Raw genomic sequence first — 21,327 nt, forward strand, 5'->3', positions numbered from 1 at the left:
GCAAGCGCACCACATCAGGAGGTGCAAGTGCTCACAGACCTATACAGAAGAGTAACAGAACATTACCCATACACTTCCTCCAAAGAACATACATAGGGGAGAGGTAACTTCAAAGAAATTCAGAGTTGTTTATTAAAAAAAAATACTATGAGAGGATACACTAAGTGAAAGGCCAATAGCCGAAGCCTGGATAAGGCCCCAGAGAACAACTAAGATATGTTCAGGGTGGCCCAACACATCCTCCCCCAAACCACAACGGAAGTATTCAGCTGACTCAATGGATATTCAAGACAGCTAAACGGATCCTGGGTAAGAAAATCCCAAATGGTACTGATTTAAGTATTTAGCTGAAACACTGTGAAATTGGAGACAACATCTTGCAACATACAGGAGGGGCAAAACTATCCTCTTCTGGGAAGAGGTAAATATCTGGAAATTCCCTGGACTAGGTCTGTTTCCCTTCTCTTTTCCTACATACCAAACCAGAATTGCTATAAACCCCCACTCCTTTGGAACTAAGAAGAGACAACCTTAGTGCAGTCAAAGCAATGCAGAGAGGAAAGGAAGCATTCAGGATAACCAGCACCATGAAGGACAACAGCTACAGTGGTTCATCTTTTTAGTACTTAGAGACCAATTCTTGACAGCATGAACAACTGAACTCATGGGACTGACAACCTGAATCTTAACAGGGTAGCACCATACTCAATACTACTCAAGAGCTCTAACCACAATCAAAAGGCCCTTCACATCCATTTTACTCAGACAATAGACAGAAAAACTTGGATATATCATTACAATGAGGTAACAAAATGTAATATAATTTGCCTATTGCAGGCATCCAGTGCAGCTGTCCTCTTTTCAGTAAGAGAGGATACAGCTAGACACCACTCAATCAGTTTAAATGATTCAATGCAAAAGGTTTCAAAAAGTTAATTCAGCTGCAACAGTGTGACCATGTCCATGGCTACAGCCTTCCCTCTGGGATCCCTCCACTCAGGACTGCCCTACTGCAGCAGTCTCTCTCCTTCATCCTCTCAACTCCAGCACTATGAGACCTCTCAGCACCCACAGAGGCTCTCTCCCTATAGCAACCTGAGGCCAACAGACAAATCTTTCACGACACTTTTGATGCATCAACCCAAGCCCTAAGAACCTGAAGTGAAACACCAAAAGTACTCACTGTGCTCTCTGGAGTTCAAGTATAGGACGTGACAGAAAACTGCACCAGGAATTGCAGTGCACTGCCAATATGCTATGATTCCAAATACAACAAAGCAACCTCCGGAATGATCAGTAAAGATGGAAAATTCACTTTGCACTTTGACAAGGAGCAGGCTCCACACTGACTACTCTGCTGGCATAAAGTGTTTTTTCTTTACTAGGGTTGACAACACATCCAAACACCCTGAAGTCCTTAACTAACAATTTGGAGCACAAGCCATTGATATGAAAGAGAGCTATGTGGCACTCTGACATGAAATATTTTCCAATGCATCACTGCCAATAGATTGGTAATAGTGGGCCATGAATTGACTGATGTATTTGGTACTGAGAACAGAAATCAAAGCCAGCACTTTAACTAAACAGGAAACTTGTGACTGTTTTAGCACCAATACAGCAACAAAAGTACACACAAGAAAAGTCTGGACCTCCAAAGGAAAAAGCAAGTGTCAGCAAACAGAAAATCTTGCGCCTCTAGAGGAGTGCATGGTAACCACACCACAGTGTGGTCCTGGGGCAGATGCACAGGGGCAGATGTAAGCAGCAGAGAAAAAAATCAGTCTGCTGACCTCTACAAATCCACACCCAGTGAGTTGTGTCAGCACTGAGAGTTTTGCTAAGCCCTCAGCTCTTAAAAATTTTGACTGAGAAACCCTAAAAATGCAAATGCGCACAATCCAGAGTTCGAAGCTTAGCAAGGAAACAAAAGATTTCAGAACTGGAGAGTTCATAACCAAGTTGTGAGACCGGAGCTGCAAAGCACTGCGTGTAGGACAGGTAATTTAAGATCAAGTGTTTCCAAAAACCAAAGAACATGGAACAAACAGCACACTCAAAATTCAAATTTAAGCCAAAGGATATGCAGAAAGTAGAGCAGGTTGTTGAATCCCCCCCCTCTCCCCGCCAAAGTTTTCCTGTGCAAAAGTTACATACACTCAAACACTGTTGTTGAGCAAACATCAGAAGGATAAGAGTCATGGACACAAGTTATTAGCCTTACTCAAACAGCAGCTACACCAAACTGCATCTCTAAAAAGCCTACATTACAGACAGGCTGAGAGATCTTATTTTTGTAAGCCTGACTAATTTTTTTTTGCTGTACTATCAAAACTGAAGAATATAAAAAATGGAGGTAGGTTCAGATCTTTGCTTACCTACACAAGTCTTTGATACACAGCTAAGCCAAATTAATGTGTGAATAGGATTTAATGTTCATATTTTACATTCTTTATGGAAAGAGCTATGTTTTCTCATTTTCACAACTCCAATGCCCTTGTACCTGGAGAGAACATGCTCCGCATGCAACCAAGACCTTTAGGAATAAATCCCCTGTGTCTAAGGCAGTGCACCGTCTTCCTGAGATGCCCAAATAGTTTTCAATACTGACTTTGCACACTTCACCTGCTGGCAGGTTCCAGAGTTTTAAGTACAATCATATTTAACCCACAGAGACTTCATAATAAAAATCAGCTACAGATGACTTCTGGAAAGAGAAGTTATCTACACGAGCTAACAAAACCAAATTAATTCCTGTACTTAAGAAGACTTTGGCAATTTTCATTTTATCTCTCATTCACTGAGAATTATTAAATGCTAAGTTTTGAGCTGACTACCTGAAATGTACAGAGTCAGAAAATTCAAAGTTAGCCTAAGTAATTTGTAGGCTCTTTTTCATCATTCTAATGCAGTGGTTCATGAAGAAAAACATTCTTCCTCACAGCTGAGAACTGCAAGACAGGCACCAGACCAGACTTGTTAGCATGGAACACATGCTAACATGTGGTAATTCTCCACACAATTCTTTAAGTCTAAAGCTGACCACCATCATATGAGCACAGGCCTAACAAACTCAATCAGATTTTAGAGCCTATGAATTCACAACAGCACCGGGAAAGGAAGCAGCAAGGATATTCTGTACTGCAAAGAATTTATTCTTCCATAATATCTGTTCTGCAATATTAAGTATAGCACAGAACTTTAAGGGTGAATTCAGGAGAATGAGAGCCTGAAGTCCAACTAGATTTAGGAGCAGTCCTATTCCCAAACACGACACCAGTACACTTCTGGAGGGCCAGCACAACATACCAGCATCTATTGCCCATCTCAATCACTGGTATATAAACTTCTATAAATTAACTACTTTCCTACAAACCAATAACTACGACTCTAAATATTGAATCAATACAAAATGTTATAGATAGTAAAGACTTAAAATTAATATAAGATGAATGGTTTTAAAAATATACCAGTTTTTTAATCTGTCACGGGCTTCCAACTGGGCTCCCACCTCAAAGTTGATCCCTCTTCTATTCGGAGGATGTTTTGTCATTTTGTAATATCAACACTGCTGATTTTATTCCCCTGAAAAATGCAATTAAATATCAATCACTAATCAAGACATACACAAAATAAGCTTATGCACTATAATTCCCAGAAGCCAGATGTTAAGGAACTGCTGTAATTTTGGTTTGCAGAAAGCAAGGGGGCAATTATCTTTTTAACAAGGGTTCCCAAGTGACAGTCTGCAGAAGGATTCCAAAAGTATGTTCAAAATGGCAGCTACGGGACCATGAAAGAGTGAAGCTCAGCCTCTGTCCATTGGTCCAAGTTCCAGGTCAATTAAGAACCACACAATCCAGGGTTTATTCACAAATGAGACGGAAGTTTCGTAATGTTTTCTGCCCCCCTCTCCACTTTGATGAAAACAAGCAATCCAGTAAACAGGAAGTGGGCAAAACAAACACAATGACAATCTGCCAACAGCCACCACATCAGCGATACTCTCGAACACTATGTCACCTCATCACTAGAAGTGCAATAAAGTTCAAAGACATTAGAAATATGTAGTTTTTTAAACCCAATTTTAGAAGATTCTCTATACTCCTTGCATATTTGCATTGTTTTTGTCCAACTTCTCCACTGCTTTAACCAGAATATAAAAAAAGTCTTCATTAATATTTGTTTCCAACAGATAATATAAAAGTTTAAGAAATCTTTATCTCAAGGTACATATAGTGTAAAAGCCTGATCAACAGCTATTTTTCCTGATTTTTTTGTCAGTTGTTTCCAGCAATTTTAAGATACAAATTATGATCCATTCCTGTAGTCTTCAAGTGCACAAGATCCAAAAACACAAGTAAGTCTTATTCAATATCACTGTCCTCAGAGTAAGGTTGTATCTTGAACATTCAATTAGAGGTGGACAAAATTGATTTGAGTTAAAATAAAAAACCTAGTCTTATACTACATCAACAAGGAGACATGCACAGAAATAAGCACTAGCACTTTCGTTCACATAAGGCATGAATAGCAATGGTGTCAACTAAGCTGCATCTACAAAAACATTAACATCGTCAAGAATTCCTCTAATTTCAAGTGTGGTTCAGAAATCAAAGATCTTTAGGAATATCGTAGAGCTTTTACAACAGGGAAAAGCTACTCCTTCACCACAGTTTTTAGGCCAGGCCATTTGCCAAGGGCTGACCACAGAGACAGCCCAACCAGCTCCATTCAATCACCACACTGCAAAAAAACTTCTCCACCAAAAGTTCATCTGCTGCCTTCCTCTAAAACAGTGCTTTTAGACTGATCTTCACCTCTATTAAAGCAGTCTGCACGGGTATAGGGGAAAAAACACTACTGCCTGTAAGCCTGATTCACAGCAAAAGACAAAGTATTCTAGCCACCTAGGAACTGAAAAAAATTAATCTCCTAGAGTAATATCTGATAGCAGACTGAGCTCTCACAGTGTCACACTGGATCTGAATCAGCCCAGTCTTCTAATGGTTGGGGCAGAGTCCAAAACTTTTAATTGGGAAAGGAAATTAAGAAAAACTTAAGATGGATGGGGTTTTACAGTTTATGTTGCATCAGAACATAGAATTTGAAAAATAGCAAAAGGCAGCAAGTGCAAAGCTATACTTGAAGAGGTTTATCCCCTGACACCTCAAATAGCCACTATTTCCTTTGCAGATTTACATTATTAAAATATCCCTTTCTCACTCTAGCAAGGGAATTTCATGCCTCCAAACACTGAGCAGACATACACTTTGCTTAACACGTGAAGAAATGGTATCTGCAAGGTGATTCTTTCCCTAGTACGCTTATTTTTCCTTTTCTCTGAGGAGGGACATGCAAAGCCAACCCAGAGGCACTCTCAGGGCATTATTTCAGCTTCCCACAGTGGTTCTCCTCAGTAAGAGCTGCCATATGGATGAAAGGGACTCAATCTCAGCTCACCTCCATGGGGCTAGAGAGGAACATACACATCTGCTGACTTCAGTAACAGGATCACACGCATTAGGGCTTCCATAAACACATTCATTTTGGCACAGAAGGTCTTACTATGGTTTCATTCAAATATTTTAAAAATACGAGTATCACAGCTAATAGGAAATGTGAAGAAAACAGCCAGAGCCATTTAATCAGTTAGAGAGGCAGCACATTCCATGAAAATCTGAAGGCAGCTAGTCATAGTCAGCTAACACCAACATTAGTTAAAGCACACACACACTGCACTTCACTAACTCGGCTAAGCTTGTTAGAAGGCAGAAGGTCACAAAATTGAAAGAGAGAAAAAATTTTGTGAGCAAAAATCTCTTATCATTGGCCCCTCCTCCCCAAGTCTTCATTTCTCTCCCCGCCAAAGTTACAGAACTTGGGCTGCTTTGGGTTCTCTCTCACATCCTACCACTGGCTTGGACTGTGGTCCTGCTCCTCAGACCATGAAAGCAGGCTGGCTTTTCCATTTACAGCCAATTTCAGGAATGGTTTCCTCAAGCAGATGTATACTTGGCAGAACATTACATGAGATAAATTACTCAGCAGAAGGCCTCAACCATTTTACCCCAAAATATCCAGCCTTAGAGTGAGACTGAAACCATGAGACAACTTTCACTGAGAACCATGACATGGCTCTGCACAAACTAGGCCTAGAGGCAGGGCCAAAATATGCTTCACCAACATGATCATGACCATACTGATAACTTCACTTCTCAGAAAGCAAGCACTCAACACAGGGGCTTGCCTGCTTTCAGGTTTTATGTTTCTGCCCCTGTCCTCTCCAGCAAAGATTGCTTTAAAACCTTGAACTACATTAAAACAGCTTGTCCACAAACAACCCCAGATTGATGACACATTCATAGCTACAACTTAGAAATAAGAATATTTTGCCAGAATATCTCTCCTAAAATTTTCTTCACCAGAAAATAATGTCTTACTTCTCTATGAAGATCAGATCTGTTTCAGGATCAGGATTTAGGTAAGTCACTACTTCCAAAACAAAATGTTCCTAAATCTGTATTATTGAAATACATGTTATTTAAAAGACACAGTCTTTTCTTCTCCATCAAAGTCATCATAAGATAACTTTTAAAGACTATTCAAGACTAATCTAACTTTTCAAGACTAATCAGACAGATATCAGTGACAAAGGTACACTTATCTCAGGGCAATGCAGAGGAAAATACATTAATATTGATCCCTTCAAGGATCAGAGTTTTTGACTCCTGAAACAAGCTTTCTGCTCTGCCAACAGTGCATGTCCTGTACAACTTCACCTGTAGCTGTTCTTACTCTCTCCAGAGACCCAAACCTGGCATAACACCAAGGTCTAACAGAAGTGGGCTCCTCTGGCAACTGAAAATCTGCTTCATATTATCAGAGCAAATCCAAGCAGTTATGGCAAACTTGCAGTAATAACAGCCTCTCCTGTTTCCTCTGTGGAAACGGCAAAATCACTGCAGCCTTTTCCAAACGACACCTACCCTGGCAAAACTATTTTCCAAATCCCCATGGAGTGATTAAACCATTCCTTTACAAAGCGTCATACCAAAACTCTTTCCTTAAAATCAGCCCCACTTTCAAACTTAATTCTGTCTCAGTGCTGCTTCATAAGCAGTTCTGAAGAAATACAACTCACTTCTACAACTCAGCCTATTTCCTTCATTCTTTTGTGCATCCACGCCAAACCCAAGGATTTCCCTCCCTCTGCCATAAGGATACAATAAAGAAAAAAAGAGGAACACCATGAAAAGAAACCCACAGTTCTCTGACCTCATAAAGAAGCACAATCAACTTTGACAGTCTGCATAAATATAATCCTAATTTGCACTGAGAATTTATATTTTATTCTGGATGGGAAGCTTGCTGTCCCAGCTCCTAGGAAGCACCAGTACCTTGGTGGTGATTCTTCAGGACTACAGGGTAAGACAGGTAATAAAAAGCACTGGCAAAACCAGGAAGTAAAAGCAACTAGCCAGAGATTGTCTGTGCTCCCTGGAGATGCAGCACAGATACTGCTGACCTGGGGTACTGCAGGCAGCACTGCCACTCCTACACAAGCAACACAAGCCTGTTTTTGTTTCCTTCTAGGACAAAGCTGACTCCACAAAGCCTAAGGCTAAGTCTGACTCTGCCATCCTTTCCAGCACCACTGCTTCAAATCTGCTTGCACATCTACGTATGGAACTGCCAAGGACTAAGTCCATTCACGTTTTGTACATCGGGTTTTTCTTACTCGTCGATGTATTCGCTTTGACCTTTTATCATCTGCACCCATGACACCAGCCTCACGTCTCCATCAGTGGCAAAAATGATGAAAGCCTCACCCAGTTCACCCCCTACAATATGCATGCCCCCATCAGGAATGGTCAGTCCAGAGAAGTTCATGGTCCCCACCACAATCGGAACAACTTGCAAGTGGATGACCACAGCCATGCTGTGCTGAAAATACACACCTGCAGATGAGAAAAGGTATGATATCAGACTGCAAAACAGTATTTACAGACACCATTTATACTATACAATCCTAATGGCATCTTATGAAGACTAAGTGGAAGTCTCACAAGCACCACTTAAAAACTGTATTGGCACTGGTAAACTGATTACAATAGACTTTTATTGCCTGCAGACAAAACACCCTCTGCCCGGCAAGTTTTGACTACAGCAGCAGTGCTACCATGCCTTACTGTGTTTTGCCCTACACATAAAAACAGATTAAAAACTCCTATACCTGCTAAACATGTTAACCCAAGAACAGCCTCTGTTCATCCAAGGATGTCTGCTCCTGCCTCAAGTTGGTTTTGTGTATCATTTCAAAGGTAGGTTACTGTCTTTGGATGTGACCATAAGTTTCAGATTACGTCCTTCACAACAGTGTTTCAAACCACAATGCTTAGATCTTCAGGCAAGAAGGATTTAAACAAGAAAGATTTAAACTACATAGGAAGACCCGACACTGCAACAAATTTCAAGGAGTACTGCATCACACCCCTTCTATCCAAAAGACACATTTCAAACACGACACAGGACTATATGCAGTTCCTATCTGCACAATATAACATCCTCAACTACATATTCACCAGCACTTACTTGGTTTAAAAGCTTCCCAGATTCAATTAACAACTACACAGGTGAACTCTGAGCCACATAAAACAGAAACTGGATCCTGAACTCATACTTATCATCTCTGTAACAAGAATGCTGAACGGCTCATTCCTCACCACTGACATTCCCTCAAACTATAAGACTTGAGTACTTGATTTCAGTCTCCTACTTTTTCTCCAGTTATACAAGTAGACTAGGAGAACTGACCAGTAAAAATCTACATTTGCTCTTCTCCTCAGGCAGAACCAAGACCATCCCAAAGTACTCGGTGACAAAACTGAAAAGGTGTTACATGAATGAGTCTCTGAACAAGATCCTCACTTCCTGAGATTACAGAGCCTAGAGAACGTCATTTTCATCCCCTCAGCAACACCTCATGTAACTGTGCTGTCAGTTTCAACTGGTGCTGAGACTGGGACAGACCAACATGGAAGCAGAAATTAGGAATATAAGCAATTCAACAGAAAAATGAATATTTCTATAATGAAATCTATTTGAATTACCAAGTGCAATTAAAGAAATAAATAGTCATTACTGAAAACAATTATTTTCAGTCATTTGATCGTGTCCTATGTTCTGGTTTCTTTTCCTGTAAACACTAAAGATAAAAAACAAGCACCTAAGCACTGAACAAACAGAAGTAATTGGAAAAAGGTTTAAGTCACATAAAATAAATCAAGTTTTTCCTAAATAAAGCAATATTAATGTAAACCTACTTTAATGAGGCTGTTTATTTTCAGTTTAAGGAAAAAATGGCAGCCTTTAAGAATACAAGAATTCAATGCAGATAAGTCTTGCAGAAGCTCTGTGGATAGTATTTAAGTAAAACCTGAATTTTAAAGCAAAATTCAAAAGCTAAAGGAAAAGCCACAATTAAAAAAAGGATCGATGCTTATACTCACCAAGAAACTTGTTTATGTTGCTGCAAACATTCCAACCAGTGCTGTGTAGCTATAGGAAAGGAAAAACAAAAACATGTGAATTCTGAGACTAAAAGTAGTTCAAAGTTCAAAAAAAATATTCTCTCTACAGTCAACAGTAGCTGCATAATAGAATAACACCTCTAGAACAAAAATTTAATATGAAAATATTTCAGTACAGGTCAGCAGGCTCTGTGATCCAAATTAGAGAGACTCTTAAGAGACCCTGATGCACAGACATTCTCTCTGCATATCCACATCATATTTCTCCATCATTTATTTATCTGTTGTCAACTAAAAGTCACCAGTAACTTTATCATTACTCCTACTTTAGTGCAGTATTAACTAACTACACACTAAGTAAGCAGTCCAATCCTGACAATGAAGACATACTCAATTGGATAATCTACATTCACCACATGGCAGAAGGAGCTGTGTTTTGCTAATGCAAGAACAAACTACAAGAGTTTCCCAGAATTGCTTCTTCATCCACAAATCTAATTCTTGTCAATACATGTAGGCTTCCTCACACTGCAGAAGTGGAAAAGACAGCCATTTGAATTGTTTCCAGAAGCCCAATTTAGGCTGCAGATTTGGCACTGCAATGACACTGCTCCCAGTTTCTACCTGAACTGAAGCTGCATAGAACCTATTGTGGTTTAGGCATAGTACTCCTCCATCAAGTGTTCCCACTGAAAGGAGAATTACAGCACAAAAGGTAAAGATCATTGGTTGAGATAAGAACAGTTTAATGAAAACAGCAATAAGATAAGAAAATGAACTGTAAAAGTAATGGTATTAAAAAGTGTACAAGAGAGGCAAGCAATACACACATGAATGCTCAGTGCAGAGCCTGACTTAACCTGACCACACCCAAACCACCCCAACCTGGAAGGGACCCCTTTCCCCGGTGCCCAGAAAATGCTGTGAGGGGGCACAGAATTTCAGAAGAGGTCAGCAGACTGCTGCAGTCCAAACTAGAGAGATGCTTAAGAGGCCCTTACAAACACATAGACACCCCTCTGCATATCCGCATCAGATTCTAGCCACACCCTCTTCTGCCTATTGGGACATTATCCATCCCTTATTCTGTACCACATACATCATGTCCAAATCCTACCCGTTTCCAACTACACACATACACACACACATAAAGATATATACACACAGACATAGGTATCTACAAAAGCACGGGTATCATTTCCATCATTAATGGCTGTCCCTCCAAGATGTCTGTTGAGTTGATTTAGTCCAAGACTGTGGATTCCATCCATCATATAGGTTTTCTAGGGCAAGAGGGTGGCAAACTGCATCAGGAATTCACAACTGGTATATCTGGAGCAGTCTACACACCTTGTCAACTGCAGTTATGGCACACAGTGGCACTATTATTCACCAACCAATATTATACAATTCAACATTACAGACTCTTCTCACCCAAAAATCAAGTCCCTTTGAGGTATGCATCATGTTCCCTTGTCCCTCTGCATTACCCACAAAGAGCACCCAGGTCCTTGAGCAAAACCAATCCGCCAAATGTGCTTGCCCTTGTCTGAGGCAGGACTAACCCAAACGGTCTTCCCTAATATATTCCTCATAATCTATCCCTGATGGGGACCATACCCCATTCTACCGAATGTGGAGGCTTTGATTGTGAAGTGCCAGCTTGACTGGTGTAGCCTCAAGTGTTAACTAACCAGGTGGCTTTTGCTATGTGTAGATGTCAATGTCTGATGGTTCCCCACCCATTACTTTCAATATGGTTGTTAACAGTCCATTATGCTGCTCAATTTTTCCAGAGACTGCATGTTAAGGAATAAGATAGACCCACTCAATCCCATAGTATCTGGCTCAGATGTCTGTGAGGCTGTTGTCTGACTCTCTTCTTTCTGGAGTGCCATGCTGACAGAGGACTTGTTTCTCAAGGTCCAGATGGTGTTCTGGGCAGTGCTGTGAGGCATGGGGTAGGTCCAACCATCCAGTGGTGCCTTCCACCACCATCAGCACGTAAGATTTGCCTTGGTGAGTCTGCAGGAGTGTGATGTAATTAATCTGCCAGGCCTCCCCATATTTATATTTTGACCATTGCCCCCCCCCATACCACAGGGGTTTTACCCACTTGGCCCAGCTTGACTGCAGTACACATTTCACAGCCATGGATAACCTGGAGGTGGTATCCATGGTTAAGTCCACCCCACAGTCATGAGCCCATCTGTAATGCTGCATCTCTTTCCAGATGACACAAGGTGTCACGGGCCACCCAAGACAGAAATAATTCACCCGAGGCAATTTAACCTTGGCAGCCTGATCCACCCGTTCATTGTTGCAATACTCCTCAGTAGCCCAACTCTTGGGTATGTGTGCATCTCCACAATGTACTTTTACAGTCAATTTCTCTACCCAGGCAGCCACACTTCAGTAGCCCAGATGGGTTTCCCTCTGCACTACAAACTGGTCTTTTTTCACTGGTCCAGCCCCCCTCCCCCCAGTATTTGCCACCATCCACAAACCAATGCAGAGGTAGGATATTTGCCATTTCTCTCATTCAGCAATATTTGAGGACAGCTGGATGGCTTTCAGCTCTGCAAGGACCACCTTGTCCTTCAATAGCTTCTGCAATTCACTGTCTAAGACTCCAAATGGCAGCTTTCCATCTCCAATTTGTCCCTATGGTATGACAGGAAGCAGCAGCGAAGAGAGCATCAGTTTTCATTTTCTGGTAGCTGATTATATGGTGGAATCTCCTTAGCATGGTGGCACCTTTTCCTCCTCCTCTTCTGATGGTATGGATATTTTTGCCTTCGTGCCACTGTGATTATTTCCAAGATCCCTGGGTGACTGGGGTTTCCTATTTGAGCTCACTGCATGGTCAGAGCCATTCATTTATTCCACATGGTGTCAGGGGCATGATGTTTAGAAGGGAATTTCCCTTGGACATCCAGTCCAGCACTGTCAGTCCGAGTGCCAGGAAGCGCTGTGCTTCAGTGTCAATCACTTCTGAGGCCGTGCCAACCCCTTCATAACCTGTCAAGATCTCTTCTTCAGTTGGGGTGTAACAGGCCTCAGATCCCCTTTATCAGCAAATCCAGAACCTCAGGGATTGTCTTCAAGTCTCCATGGGTACTTTTTGTCAGAGACTCCAGGAAGGACCATGCTTCCCAGCTGCAATGTAGAGCATATTTTTCACATCTTATCCTGTCCTGAGTGGCCCAAAGGCTGCTGCACAATCTTTTGTTGAGTTTGTCCAAAACTTGTTGTTGTTTAGAATCCCACCTAAAATTGTTGCTCTCCCGTGTCACATGACAGAGAGCATTTACAATCTTGACTATCTTATGGAATATACATCCTGCAAAACCCCACAGTTCCTAAGAAAGTCTGTGTTTCCTTCTTGCTGTCTGGACACATTACTTTGATGACCACATCCACCGGACTCTCACAACATCCATCCTGCCATTTTACTCCTAGGAACTTAATTTTTTGGGCAAGTCCTTGATCGTGGCAAAAACAGCCTTTGGGAGGATTTAGATTATTTTCTCCCCTTTCTCAAAAGCCTCCCCTGCAGTGTTGCCCCCATACCACAATGCCATCAATGTACTGCAAGTGTCCTGGAACCTCACCCTTTTCCAGTGCAGCCTATATCAGTCCATGGCAAATGGTAAGACTGCTTCCACCTCTGGGGAAGCCGCTTCTAGGTGTACTGGATGCCATTCCACGTAAAAACTAACAGGGGCCTGCACTCTGCTGCTTAAGGAATGGAGAAAAACACACTGGCAATCTCAATGGTGGCACCACTTTGCTGCCCTGGGACTTGAGGTCATACTGAAGTTCCAGCATATCTGGCACAGTAGCACTCCGTGATGGGGCGATGGTGGTGTGGCTTCATTCAGGCCAAAATACTTCACTGGCAGTGTCCACTCTCCACTGCACCCATGCACTGGCCAATTAGGACTACAGGACATTTCCTCTCCAACCTGCTCGAGTCTTTCAAGTCCGTCCAGAGTCTTGGACAGTTCACAGCCACAACTCAGTCAGGAGGAAAAAGATGACCTCAAATTGCTGAATCAGGCAGTCACTCGGAGCACTTCTTGTGCTCCTTCCTTCATTGACATCAATGTCAATGCCCTGGTGTGTGACAATGGCACATTCCATCCAAACTTCTGCCACATGGATTGTTGTGAAAAACTAGAGAAAATTATTACTGGCTCAAATCAACTGAAGGGGAGGGGGCAGTTCTGTGGAAAGTGGGAGGTGCACTGCTCCATTCCACAACCCACCTCCAGGAACCTCTAGTCCAGCCCAGAATGACTGTCAGGCAATGTCACACTTAAATGAATGCCTCACACCACATGCCTGCAGCCTCAATCTAGCTCCAGAAATAACCAGAAGTCCCACCTGGGAAGCATAGCCACAGGAGACCAGAGCAGGTAAAACCCACTGCTTTAAGATGCATGTGGTAACTTTCCTATCATCCTTGGAGTTTAGGATAGCTGAGATTGCACTTGGATCAAAGATGGTAGCTGTATCTTGGTTTTCTCTCTTTTTCACTCCTAACTTCCCCTTCTTGGAATATGGGTAATATAAGGTTGGATGGGTGGAATTTGCTAAATGAAAGGCTTTATTCCAATTGACCGTTTTGTTTTAAATTTTGCTAAATTCCTGCTCTGCTAAAGTTTGCCATTTAGATTTGGTTTTTCACCCTCCTGAGAATGTTGCAGCATTTCTCTTGTGTGCTCACCTCAGGGAAAAGTAGTACCTTCTTTAAAGAAACTTGCCAAGTGAGTTCAGGGGCTCAACATTTATGTACTCTGGACCTCATCTGCATTGACAGGGGGTTGCTCGTTATTTGACTCCTGATAGATTACCCCCAGCACAGCTGATTCTCTTGGGTAGTGGATACCTTTCTCTACGGTGGTCCACCTTCTTGCACTATAACATCATCCTTGAGAGAGGACCTTTCCCTCACACTTGACAGGAGTTGCCTCCAGAGGCTAAATGTTTGTCCTCTTCCTGCTCTCCCAGTCACTGCCTGCATCAAAGGACAGGGATCCCAGTTACCTGGCTAAATTACCACCCAGCACTGCACCCATCAGCTGCGATATCCCAGCTTGGAGGCTGCTCTGGGTGTTCCAGCAGCACAGTACACTCTTACAGCAGGATGCTGAAGCTAAGATTTTATCACCAAGCATCAACATGAATTTTAGCTATCAGATGAAAAAATTATGACTGAAAATGGAAGGAGCAAATCAGAAAGCACAAAAATTATCTGGTTACAGTACCTGCAGCAGTAACTGGACTTGGGACTTTTTACTCCTAGAAGAAATCTACCTGTAAAAATATCCATTAAAAAAAGTCTGAAAAACATTTTTCACAGATAATTTGCAACACTGGCTAGTGAAAATCCCAGCGGTCACCGCTTCCACCCAGTCAGTACACAGTGTCCTGACTCCTAGACACAGCATTCTGTTTCACTGCTTCTTGCCTTGACAGAACCAAATCTACCCTACCTGTTGATAAAGAAGAGGATATTTTCAAGACATCCAAATAAAGGAAAATTTTCCAAGTTATATTGCCATAAGTACTGATAAAAAATTACGTCTTTATTTAAGGTAATTAATTAAGCAGAAAGATCATCTGTGCACAAGTCACCCTGTAAGAAGGATGCAACTTGCCCATTTGTTTTAAAAGAAAAGAAAGGGGTACATTTCAAGGCTGCTTGCAGACTTGTCTCCCAGCTGAGATGAAAGGACAGAAGGAAAACAAAAAACCTCTAAGTGCCTATTTCTGCAAGCCTGGTAACAGCAACAAAAGACAGCTGCAGCATAGGGAAATGACCGATACAAACACACAGCATCTTGGAACAAAAAAAGCCATTAGCAAACTACAGTATAGGGAAGAGGCAATTCCAGCCTGGTGTACTCACAACCTCTGCTATGCCAACACACACCTTTAAAACTAACAAAAATTCTAACTCCAACCCTACCAATAGCACTCTGCATCGCTGACGCACATGTCTAGGCTAAGGATGCTCAGCTCTGCATCTGGAGCACAGAGGTGTTGAAGACAGTTTCCTTACTCAACGACTCTGTGGAACAAGAGGATATTCTCCAATTCCTTGGGAAAGAAGTGCTGATTTTAAGCAGCAGAAATGTGAGTCAATTGAAGCTAACTTCATATTAAAAAATCCAAAACAAACAAAAACAATCAAGTCCACAAAACAACAAAAAACAAGAATCAAGCCCACAAAACAAAACCCCCACACAATAAGCAACAGTGCTTCCTCTCTTTTCATTAATACAGGCAGCCAAGCTGAAGACATGTTTTCCTTTCTAATCAATTTCTCTAAGAACTCCATTCCAGGCAGATTTATGAAAAAATAAGGCAGACCATAGCTGCCTACACTTAAATAAGGCTGGTTGAAAGTTCTCAAGCCCAGTAAAAAGTCACACAAGCATGTCAACAAACTAACATGCCTCCAAAAGGAGTGTTTATATTCCAGTATTATTATCTGCAGCTAGTCACCATAGACACAGTATACACCCATGCATTCATCATCATTTAAGCCTGGTGTTTGTAGTTACAAAAACATTGGAATGCCAGTAGTTCTGAAAGGTCTTTAGAAATATACAGGCCATGTAGCTATTGGTATTTGGACAGCAAGGACAAACCAAGAGTTCCAAACCACCATTTTTCACCTGAAGAAAGTATTTTCCTGCAGGAAGTACAAGCAGTCAAAACAAACCTGTAGGCAAGCAAGGAACAGAAGTACGAAGTATGAAGACAAGGAATTAACTGAAGCAAAATGGAGGACTTACTCAAACATACAATGAACTCATCAGCACCTCACAACACTTCTCAGTATGATGCACCAGTCCAAAGGACTGCTCTTTTTAAGATTTTTAAAAAAAACCACTGTAACCATGCAACTAGACAACCATCAAGAGTACAGTTTAAATACTGACAACAACCACTTGTAGGGCTGAGCAATAAATCCTTCCCCTGTCCCACGTACATTCTTTAGCTCAGCTCACAATGCAAGTGTTCACACATGCACAGGACCACGGTCACATAGGCAAGAGAGCTAGTGTCAGCCTGTCAGCTGACAAATTACAGCTACAGACAATACCTATCTTCTGCAGATGCAGTTATAAATAAAATGTGCAGTTAGAGAGAATTTATCATCCCCTACTATTAAATTAGGGGTTGTGCTCTCCTTTCCTGGCCAAGAGGGAGAATTTAAGTCAATATTGTTGCCTAGGTCATGCAAGAATTACAGGAGCAAAAGCAAGTGCTACAGAGAGCTTTGCCAATTAAAGGTATGAATAAATTACACGCTTCTTACATTTCAGTCAAGGCAGCACCGTTATGAACAATTAATACTCTAGCCTCATTCCCAACTTGACCTTAAAATTACAGGCAGACAGATTTTACTCTCAGCCTGCTCAAGTAAAATTTTACTTCCATTGAGGAGACATCCACCAAGTTACCAGCAAGAGCATAAACTACCGAACTCTTCCACAAGCTGACTTAGCATGCATTCAAATAACATACATTCACCTAAGTCACCTCCCTTTATTACTATGAAAGTTTAGAAGTCACAAAAATTAAAACAGAGAATTATGATATGACTGATCTTTGCTTAAGCCTTCTTGCTTGACCTTTTTTTTCAAAACTGGTTCTGCAAAAGGATTCATAACACATTATACAAAATTAAATGAACCCAGGTCAAAAGCATTAGTTACAGAGATGCTCCATTACTAAGTGCTGTACAGATACTTACAAAAGGTTTTTCAAGTCACTACCACTGCTTTACCATTTTGTTTAATTCCCTACTGCATACAACACAACAAAATTCTGTAGCCTAGTGACATTTATCTTACTTAACTAGGACTCATCAACTTTCAGATATCTCTCCTGGTTTATTTTTAAGTATTTAGTCTAGAAACAACAGCCTGGGACTACAGAAACATCTCTGGTACCCAGATTTTAAGTCAGTAAAGGAGATAAAATGGTTTCCCGAAACTGTACCTGTTTAGATTAACTAAACCCTGGAATGGCTACAGATTACCAACTGGTGCAAAAATCCACTTTGCTGGCAATAAGCCGTATCTGAACACAGACCTGCCAGGAAGAACACCCCAGTGCCTCCCAACTGTACGCATTACATAGCTACGACATGAGGCAACTTTGGGGTTAGTGAAAATATCCACCGTAATTTCTGTTCTTTTAAAATTGTTTAAAGGGACAGAGTGTAGCGCGATAAAGAAATGCTCTAGATTTAATGGGACAGGAAAGGAACGGTAGCCTGCCCTTGCCGCGCTGAACATCTGGCAGGGAAAGTACCTGCTCAGCGCGGGTTCGCCACTCGCGGGTCCGGGTGACGAACAGCCGCCCCGCCGAGCGCCCCCGGAATCCAGAGCCGCCGGGCCCTGCACGTCCCGCTCCCCGCCGCACCCGGCCCGCCGGGCGCCGCTCCGGACCCGTCAAATCCCCGCCTCGGGCTCCGGCACGGCCCCCGCCATGCGGCCCGTGCCACAGCTCGGGCCCCGGCGCCGCCGCAAGGTCACTCGGCCGCTCCCGCCGGACGGGCCCGCGGCGCCTGCGTTCGGCCCGCACGGACTCACCTGCCCGCGCAGCTCCGCGGGCCGGCGTGTGCGGGCGGCGACAGGGAGTCAGGGACGGGGGAGCGGCCGGGGCCGGCCCGAGCCGCGGGCCTCAGCGCGCTGGGCTGCGGCGAGGCGGGAGCGGCCCCGCTCGGCGCCCCGGGGCTGCAGGCGGGAGGCGCCGCCCGGCCCGGCCCGGCCCGGCCCGGCCCTTTGTGCGCGGGAACGCGCCCGCCCGGCCTCCCTCCCCGCGTCTCCCCGCCGCGCCGCGGGCCCGCAGCGCCGGATCAGGCAGGCGGCCCGGCCTGCCCGGGCGCCGCCGCGCTCTTACCGAGGAATCTGTACGGGAAAAAGGGTTAGAACGGAGCCACCCCCACCGGGCCCGCGGCGCGACGAGCCCCGCGCACCGACCGCAGCCGCACAAAATGGCCGCCGCGATGCGGCGCCGCTGGTGGCGGGGGGGGGCGGGGGGGGCGCGCGGAAGGCCCACCCACTCCGGCCGGAGGGCGCGCGCAGAGGGCGGGGCCGGGCCCCGGGGCGGGGGCTCGGCCCTCGGCGGGGCTCGGCTCTCGGCGGGGCTCGGCCCTCAGCGGGGGCTCGGCTCCCGGCGGGGGCTCGGCCCTCGGCGGGGCTCGGCCCTCAGCGGGGGCTCGGCTCTCGGCGGGGGCTCGGCCCTCGGCGGGGGCTCGGCTCTCGGCGGGGGCTCGGCCCTCGGCGGGGGCTCGGCCCTCGGCGGGGGCTCGGCTCTCGGCGGGGGCTCGGCTCTCGGCGGGGCTCGGCCCTCAGCGGGGGCTCGGCTCTCGGCGGGGGCTCGGCCCTCGGCGGGGGCTCGGCTCTCGGCGGGGCTCGGCCCTCAGCGGGGCGCAGCCGCAGGGGACGCTGCGGTCGCACGGCCGTGAAAAAGCGGGCAGAGTTGGCGGCCTGCTCCCTCGAGCCTTCCTTGAGGCGGATGTCGGGATGCGGGCGCTCCTGCGCACACTCGCCCGTGGCTGTCGCAGCCACCGCCGGCTCGGCTCGGTGCCCTCACTGCTGCCCCATGGGCCGGGAGGCGGGTGGGCCTGAGTAGTGCCCATCCGAGGGCATCGTCACTGTTCCTCAGCCGTGGTCACCCTCTGGTACAGTCAGAAGACTGTGGGTTCAGCTGTAGATAACAGAGTTGTTCAGAGGCAAATTAATTTCATTTTCTTTTTTTGGTACTTTTATGCTGGGTTAAAGTCCAAACCAGATTGACATAGAAGAGCAAAAATCTGTGTATGCTGGAATTGGGTGGATAAATTCTCCCTGATTCAGGTCTGTTTCGTAGGATAATCCTTGAAATTCTGCTCAGAGGCCACAGACCAGCAGAGGGTTGCTGCCTGTCAGGTTTTGTGACTAAACGAGTAACTGCAGTGGCCGAGGTGTCCACACAGCACCGGGTGCTTTTGGGCTTCAGAGGAAGACACAACATGGCCCAAGGGCTTTTCCCTTCTGCCTTCTTCCTCCTCCAGCTGCAGGAACTGCTGTTGCTACACAAATCTGGCTGCTTCTTTGACATCAGCCTCAGCCCAGTTCCACGAGCATCTCAGGACCCAGGGAGCACAAAAGATGGTTTGAAGCAGAGTGTCCCCATCACTGTACAGCAGTGGGTGCTAGTGCTTTTCTGACAGAGCCTGTGAACTGTGTGTGCTGGGAATCTGTGGAAGCAGAGTGGCTTGCTAAAAGTATTGCAACAGGGAGGAAAAAAAGGTTGAAAATTCAGATTTGTATTTTAACCTGAATATTTCAGAAGTGGTCTAAACATTGCAGGTGACTAGAAGAGAAAAAAAATTGCAGAAAGAATTAAAATAGAAAAGAACTGGAAAATAACCCTTAAGTTTTGAGATAAATAGAAAATTATTTTATTTTTACCAAAAGATCAGCATAGTGTTTATGTAATGGGTTTTTTGACAGCACTGTATTTCATTCTGGAGTTTCATCACTTAAAAAAACCTACAGGCTCATAGCACACCTGCCCTGAGAACCACTTCCTTCTCCAAAATAGGTCTTCGTAGATCCCACTGGACTCCTTTGCTTTGCTGTTCCCACGGAGAGCACATGGCTCTTGGTAGTTCAGGGATGTGTCTGTGCCAATTTGTGACATTTCTCCTTTTTCACTGTCTAGGGGTCCAGCTTCTCTGATGTTAGTGTCCATGGTTAAAATGATCATGAGTGCTCAGACATTTGCCAAACTTTTCTGGTGTGGGTGGCCATGGAGTGGCAGCCCTTCCCAGGGAATAGGAACTCCTCCACAGACCTGGCTGGTCCCTCCTGCTCTGGTGCAGGTTGCAGACAGACCGTGATTGGATCAGTTGGATAAATTTGGGTCCAGAGCTTCCTCTCACATAGAGGAAAGCAGTAAATGTGGACAAACCAAGCTTTTTGACCCAGGAAGGAGCCCAAACTGGTGAGAACAGAGGCAGGCAGCACTACTTTCCTCTGTCCTCTTTGTCCCTCAGGCCCGGCCAAGATTTTAGGCAGAGACCTCCTTGCTCCCACCCTTGCTGAGCTGCTGCAGTTTTGCACTGTGAACTTCAGAGGATTTCTCTGCAGGGATGTCACCATGCTGGGAATATCATAGTCCATGCCAGCTGAATGTGGTATGGGGCTCACAGCCCCGGGGGCTGAGCAGGACCCAGGGCACAGGGAAGCTGGGGCACAGCCGATGCTGCTCCTCCCCTGGCCAAGATGGAGAAGAGCTGCAGCTGGAGCGTGTGCCAGAAACGGCTTTGGGAGCCCAGGAACACCATCTCTGGGCTGCGCCCCTCGCTGTTTCCTGAGAGCCCCGTGGGGATCAATCACTGCACCTCCAACTGATTGCTCTGCCTGTCTTCGCCTTTGTGCAAAGAGCGAGGCTGGCAGGGCTCTGCAGTGTAAAAGCTGCCCCAAGGAACCAGACGGGCTGGAGGAATGGGCACCAGAGATCTCACCAAATCCAGCCAAGAAGGGGTAGAAGTGAGAGCAAACGGGGACGGCAGAAGCCAGGGCAGGGGAGACTGGGAAGGTGGCAGAAAGGTGTCTGGGCTGAATGGGAGCCTGCTGAAAGAGGAGGAGAGGGATTTCTCTCAGCCTCTATTTCTCTACTGTTTCTCGAAATGTGAACTAGGAATTAGATGTTGCCAGGGATGGGCCAAATATCCAGTTTACTGCAATTTCCCCAGTTGTGTCTGCTTGGCCATGAC

General features: G+C 44.8%; 1 protein-coding gene across 11 annotated transcripts in view; it reads right to left on the reverse strand.

The window, feature by feature from the left end:
- The window catches only part of PHF20 (PHD finger protein 20), a 72,433-nt gene extending 53,861 nt beyond the window's left edge, over positions 1 to 18,572 (reverse strand). For 8 of the 11 annotated variants that reach the window (XM_058036547.1, XM_058036546.1, XM_058036543.1 and 5 more), the window contains exons 1-3: positions 18,462 to 18,572; positions 9,513 to 9,561; positions 3,471 to 3,585 (exon numbers count right to left, since the gene is read on the reverse strand). In XM_058036547.1, coding sequence (XP_057892530.1) covers positions 3,471 to 3,553 — 83 coding nt within the window. In that variant the 5' untranslated portion in view covers positions 3,554 to 3,585; positions 9,513 to 9,561; positions 18,462 to 18,572. Of the gene's footprint in view, positions 1 to 3,470; positions 3,586 to 7,832; positions 7,962 to 9,512; positions 9,562 to 14,806; positions 14,856 to 18,461 lie in introns of all 11 variants that reach the window. The other 3 variants (XM_058036539.1, XM_058036538.1, XM_058036540.1) reach the window with 3 other exon arrangements.
- Between the last annotated feature and the right edge of the window lie 2,755 nt (positions 18,573 to 21,327).

The sequence above is a fragment of the Melospiza georgiana genome, chromosome 17 (genome assembly GCF_028018845.1).
Source record: "Melospiza georgiana isolate bMelGeo1 chromosome 17, bMelGeo1.pri, whole genome shotgun sequence".
NCBI lineage: Eukaryota > Metazoa > Chordata > Aves > Passeriformes > Passerellidae > Melospiza > Melospiza georgiana.